The 6,467-nt window shown below is 43.5% G+C and overlaps 1 protein-coding gene across 1 annotated transcript; it reads left to right on the top strand.

Annotated features, from left to right (window-relative positions):
* Window positions 1-2,646: 2,646 nt before the first annotated feature.
* Window positions 2,647-4,711, top strand: LOC145442050 (E3 ubiquitin-protein ligase ZSWIM2-like). Its single transcript, XM_080320044.1, has one exon. It carries the CDS (start codon window positions 2,782-2,784, stop codon window positions 4,567-4,569), a length of 1,788 nt encoding a protein of 595 aa, XP_080176170.1. The 5' UTR covers window positions 2,647-2,781; the 3' UTR covers window positions 4,570-4,711.
* The last annotated feature ends 1,756 nt before the right edge of the window (window positions 4,712-6,467 follow it).

The raw sequence follows: 6,467 nt of genomic DNA on the forward strand, positions 1-6,467 counted from the left end.
CCAATCGGACATCGTGTCTGGGGCATGCTCGGCCATTCAATCATGGTGTCTGGGTTGTTTTCGGATCTGAGTTGACACTCGGACATCGTGTCTGGGGTGTGTTCGGCCTGTGTTGCCATTCGGACATGGTGTCTTGGGCGTGTTCGGCCCGTGTTGATACCCGGACTTCGTATCTGGGGCGTATTCGGACATCATGTCTGGGGTGTTATCGGCCTGTGTTGCCGTTCGGACATGGTGTCTTGGGCGTGTTCGGCCTGTGTTGATACCCGATCATCGTATCTGGAGCGTGTTTGGACATCATGTCTGGGGTGTGTTCGGCCTGTGCTGCCAATCGGACATCGTGTCTGGGGCATGTTCGGCCATTCAAACATGGTGTCTCGGCTGTGTTCGGACATTGTGTCTGCGGCGACTTTGGACATCATGTCTGGGATGTGGTCGGCCTATGATGCCATTCACACATTATGTCTGGGGTGTGTTCGGCCTGTGCTGCCATTCGGACATGGTGTCTTGGGTGTGTTCGGCCGTGTTGATACCCGGACAACGTATCTGGGGCGTGTTCGGACATCATGTCTGGGGGGGGGGGTGTTCGGCCTGTACTGCCATTCACACATGATGTCTAGGGCGTGTTCGGCCTGTGTATTGATACCCGGACATCGTATCTGGGGCGTGTTTGGACATCATGTCTGTGGTGTGTTCGGCCTGTGCTGCCAATCGGACATCGTGTCTGGGGCATGTTCGGCCATTCAAGCATGGTGTCTGGGTTGTTTTCGGATCTGAGTTGACACTCGGACATCGTATCTGGGGCGTATTCGGACATCATGTCTGGGGTGTTATCGGCCTGTGTTGCCGTTCGGACATGGTGTCTTGGGCGTGTTCGGCCTGTGTTGATACCCGATCATCGTATCTGGAGCGTGTTTGGACATCATGTCTGGGGTGTGTTCGGCCTGTGCTGCCAATCGGACATCGTGTCTGGGGCATGTTCGGCCATTCAAACATGGTGTCTCGGCTGTGTTCGGACATTGTGTCTGCGGCGACTTTGGACATCATGTCTGGGATGTGGTCGGCCTATGATGCCATTCACACATTATGTCTGGGGTGTGTTCGGCCTGTGCTGCCATTCGGACATGGTGTCTTGGGTGTGTTCGGCCGTGTTGATACCCGGACAACGTATCTGGGGCGTGTTCGGACATCATGTCTGGGGGGGGGGGTTCGGCCTGTACTGCCATTCACACATGATGTCTAGGGCGTGTTCGGCCTGTGTATTGATACCCGGACATCGTATCTGGGGCGTGTTTGGACATCATGTCTGTGGTGTGTTCGGCCTGTGCTGCCAATCGGACATCGTGTCTGGGGCATGTTCGGCCATTCAAGCATGGTGTCTGGGTTGTTTTCGGATCTGAGTTGACACTCGGACATCGTGTCTGGGGCGTGTTCGGTCCGTGTTGCCATTCGGACATGGTGTCTTTTGGGCGTGTTCGGCCCGTGTTGATACCCGGACATCGTATCTGGGGCGTGTTCAGACATCATGTCTGGGGTGTTTTCGGCCTGTGTTGCCATTCGGACATGGTGTCTTGGGCGTGTTCGGCCTGTGTTGATACCCGGACATCGTGTCTGGGGCGTGTTTGGACATCATGTCTGGGATGTGTTCGGACTGGGTTAGCAGCACTAGAAAGTCGTGCCTGGTACTGTAACTGACTTTATAGTGAATATAGCGACTATCCTTATTTCTGACATGACTATCCTCATTTCTGACATGACTATCCTCATTTCTGACATGAGACTCACCTCATTTCTAACATATTTGTCCTTATTTCAAACCAATCGAACCAACCTTCCTCCAAAGAAGGGCACTAAGACTAACGCATATTGAAACTATAACTAGGCCCATATCTGAGTCTGACAATGAGCCATCGAAACATTGACCAGAAGAAATGAGAAATGATCGAAAGAGAAATGAACACGTTACTAAGTAGCAACGTACCGCACGGTCAATAGTAGGCCAATATCAATAAATGAATGTTACTACATAAAGAAACATTCTATACTGCTGAAAGGCCAGGACTTTGTTATAATGAATGTGAGACCGAATGATGTGTGGATAGTAAACATAGTAAATAATTATATCTTTGTCAAATGTAATTTTAGCAATTAGCGATTTAAGTGAACGACGCATCATCGTTCTTTATTGTACTTCATCTGATTCAGATCAGGAATGGAGCAGCGAATTAAAATTAAAGACGATGTTTTCTGGGAGGCAGGCCTACTAGGTTGATCCAGTTGATCCACCTCTTTCGACAATGGGGCACCAACTTCGATTCTCAGCAGAGGACGTTCCGTTAGACATGTATCTCTAGTCTTCTTATCCCTAGGTCGCCGTTCTTGTGGTGTATTTACAAAAATTAGAAAAAATACCTGGTGAAGAACAAATGAAAAGCGAATGAAAATGGCAATGAAATATTTCCAAAAAAGAAGACACAGCCGGCTGATGAAGTTAGAACACTGATACACCAGACATTAGATTGTGTGTTCCTGCGTTTTTACATTTATACTTATTTGTTTCTTATGTATTTCGGTTTTATTAAAATTTAATGAAATTATGAAATAAAGTCTCTCACAAGCCCCGTTTTACGAAGGTCCGGAGATTCTCGTCACGCAACGATGACGTCGTTATGGTAATCGAAAATACAAAATCACCGGACAAGCACGCTGGCAGCAATACCATACTCGTTTTGTTTTGGTGTATCGCAATTTGCAACTTACTCTTTTCCGGTTCCGCATTCAATGACACGATTCACGAAATGGCAGAGAGAAGTCTCAGACGCCGTCAGCTGGCATCAAGATCAAGCTCTTTCCGCCACCATCTTTCTACTCCGAGAAACGGGACCCACAAGTTTTGTATTGGAGGAAGAAAATTCCGAAAAACGAGTACGAGTCAGCCTCGGAGATCCTCACACTTGCACTTGCGACGTGTTCCGAAGAGAAAACAACCCGTGCAAGCATATTTGCTGGATAATTCTAAGGAAATTTAAGTGGCCAAGAAACAATGATCTTGCGTTTCAACACGGTCTCGTGGAAAGAGAAATAAATTTACTTTTGCAAGGCCCTCGGAACTCTACAAGGAGAACAAACGCAAGCCAACAAGACAACGCGAAAAATAAACAGAATTTAGATAAACCAGGGACTTTGGAACAGAGGCAGATAACTAATGTAGATGTGTGTCCGATTTGTCAAGAAGAACTACTCACTAAACATGCCCCCGTGACATACTGTAAATTTGGTTGTGGAAATAGCATTCATATCAAATGCATGAAGGTCTGGGCGGAGCATCAACGCAATACTTCGCAAGATAACGAAATCAAGTGCCCTATTTGCCGAGCATCTTTTGGGTCTTACTACAAACTTTTGGAAGAATTGAGAAATTCATCGGAAGAAAGTGATTCTGGATTTGACATCCATTTTTCAACCGTATGTACGGGCTGTCAAATGTCTCCCATCAAAGGAAAGTGTTATAAATGCGTTTCTTGCGACGCGACTTTTCTATGCAACACTTGTTTCCACGGTAATAAGCACAGACAACACTCGTTCGAATTTCGATTAAAACGATGTCATCGCTGGCGTCAGGCTAAATCTAGACATAATAATTCCGGTTTGGAGATTGCGATACAAAACGATCTTGGCGCACGTGAAATCACCGATGCAGATTACGATCTCCTTTTACAGCTGGACCAAGATTCCCAACAATCTTCTCAGACTGTAGATTTAAGCGGTTTACCACTACATATCATAAATTCGTTGCCTCTCAAAAAAGTCCGCGCCGGTGCCAAATTACTACAGCCTGGCCGACAATGCCGTCTGTGTTTGCACAAATACGAACTTGGCCAGTTTGTGCGTATGCTGCCAGACTGCAAGCACATTTTCCATAAAGATTGCATCGATACGTGGCTTTCTGAAGATCACAGACGATGTCCGGTAGATCAAAAACTGGTCACAGTGTATCGAAGGCCTGCGTCCAAGCAAGAAAGTCCCCAAACACTCAATCATTCTTCCGGTGACACTATGGAACTAATGGTTCCTGGAGTGGGTATCGCTAAGTTACAGAAGTCTAAAAACGATGACTCAAAGTCTGAACGTTTTATTGTCCATGAATTATCCCGAAAAATTAGGAAATCGAGCAGTAATGCTAGCAGAAGATGGCATCGAACTAATTCCTCTTCAAATTTAACTACCAAACGAGATAGACATCATGAATTCAATGATAATTCAATCGATTCCGCATCATCTCTACCATTCAATGAAGAATGTGGCGAAGATTATCACGCGGCAGATCCGTATAGCATTACGAGGGAATTGTCTGGAATTTCTGTCCATGAAATGTTGAATACGATAGATGACGTTTTACCTGCAACGAGAGAACGTTCCCGAAACACGACTAAAAGTCGGATAGAAAAAGGTTTGGTTAGCAGAAGGAATAACGAACACCTGTTAGTTGCCCGTGTCAATAGTGCCAACGCAAATCCAGGACTCTGGCTGCAAGGAAGTTCGATAGGCCAGGAAGAGAATGATCTTTGATAACTTGTTGGATAATATATCTATGCAATTACGAAATGGTGTGAAATTATACGCAGAAAGGTTAATCTCTGTTGCTCTTCACTTTTCCTTTGCTAAAATTACGATTTTCCATGAATAAATGATTTGTTCTCTATGGTAATAACAGGTCGACCAATCGTATGAAAGAAAGTGAACTTGTGGAATGCTGTCAATACTGTTGTTTAATGTTAAGCATTTGAAGAGACTTCATACTCGTGTTCATTTCAATATGAGTATATTATTAGATTGTACATTTAGCAATTCAATAAGTTTAACAGCATTTGGAACTCAAGATATCCTGCGGAACGTTCAAGGGAACTGACATAGTCAACATTCGGATTATTTTATAACTTTGTTTGGTTATTGTAAGTAGTCACTCATCCTGATACTGTGAGATTATGCTCCATTCGTGAGTCCGCGAATCCTCTAAATTTGCAACGCGATTGATCACTCAACTTTTGATTTTCTAGGATTGGATATATCATATGAAGCAGTTGTAGGCCTACTTCATAACAGCTGAAACGTTAGGCTCGCATTAGCAGAATGGCTGTTTGAGATAGAATAGCCTACTGTGCAGACTCACTTCAATGATGTTCGTCAGGGTAACTGCTAGGGTTGTAATCAGAGGTGGTCAGTAACGAAGTACTTCTACTTTTTGGAAGTACCCAAGTAGTTTTCCTCTACATCTGGTACTTACTCTAGTAGATATGATTTTTTCTACATCTACTTCGTAATATTTTGTGGTCTACGCACTTACTTTTCGCTATTTTCAGTTTGTCAAGTAGAAGTAGTTTAATCCCCCAATACAAAAGATAGCCTGAGGAATTTCACGGCTTTTTTCGCGGAGTACCAACATTTAATATTCATAAAAGTGAAGTAAAGCCAAGAAATTGTGTTGCGCTTCGCGCACAGTAGTTATTGAGATACAAATATGTTTTCACGGACGTATCAGTGAACATAATTTAGGTATCGGATTGCTTGGTTCCGCTCACACCGCATTGTCGCTCATATCAAATATTTCATCACAGTAAATATGGCCCACCGTTAGGGCTGGGCACAATGATTCGAGTACTCGAATCTGAATCGAGTATTAATTTTAATGATTAGAGTCGAGTAGTAAAAGACGATTTTTTCGAGTACTGAAATTACACGCTCCTTGCCACTGAAAGTTAATCCATCAATGAGAATTATAGTTTTGATACTATTTTCCAATGTGGAAGGCTTAAAACCCTGATTGGCCGCATTGAAGCATACGAAACATGGTACAAAGCTGCCAACGTTACGTGAAATAACACATTTCCGAAGTCATAATCATCCCATAACCATGTCACGAAGTGCAATGAAATCGGTATGGTCGAAAAAATATCAAGGCATCTTTAATGTGATGGATAACATGCATTATATTCTTTGTTGTGGCATGAAAGGTATATATTTGAACTTTGACGTATCACATTCTGTTATGACGTCCTCATGAGTGATACTCGAATACTCGACTTGACTCGAAGCATAATACGTGATTCAGAATCGAATCACTCAGGTACTCGATTTTGCCCAGCCCTACTTACCATACCGTTTGAAACTACCGTTTTGCAATCTAGCAATTACCTATCATATCGTAATCTAGCAGCCCATTACATGTCTTGCTAATCTGGAAAATCCAGCTTTTTTGGTCGTTACACCTGTTTTAGCAGATCACCTTTTAAGCTTTATGGACCGAAGACATGAAATATATTTTCCGCTTTTTAGAAGTGGTATTTGTATTTCACTTTCAATTGCGAGTATCATACTTTAGGTTCTAATTACTTTCAGTTCTTTTGTCTGCAGAACATACACGTTGAAGCATAAAAGCCACAATATATATAACTTTTACGATCCACAAT

Source organism: Botryllus schlosseri, chromosome 6 (assembly GCF_051294905.1).
Source record: "Botryllus schlosseri isolate E-star chromosome 6, Bs_hap1, whole genome shotgun sequence".
NCBI lineage: Eukaryota > Metazoa > Chordata > Ascidiacea > Stolidobranchia > Styelidae > Botryllus > Botryllus schlosseri.

Excerpts from the sequence above, each read along its gene's own strand:
- LOC145442050 (XM_080320044.1), top strand. The coding sequence starts at position 2,782 with ATGACACGATTCACGAAATGGCAGAGAGAAGTCTCAGACGCCGTCAGC.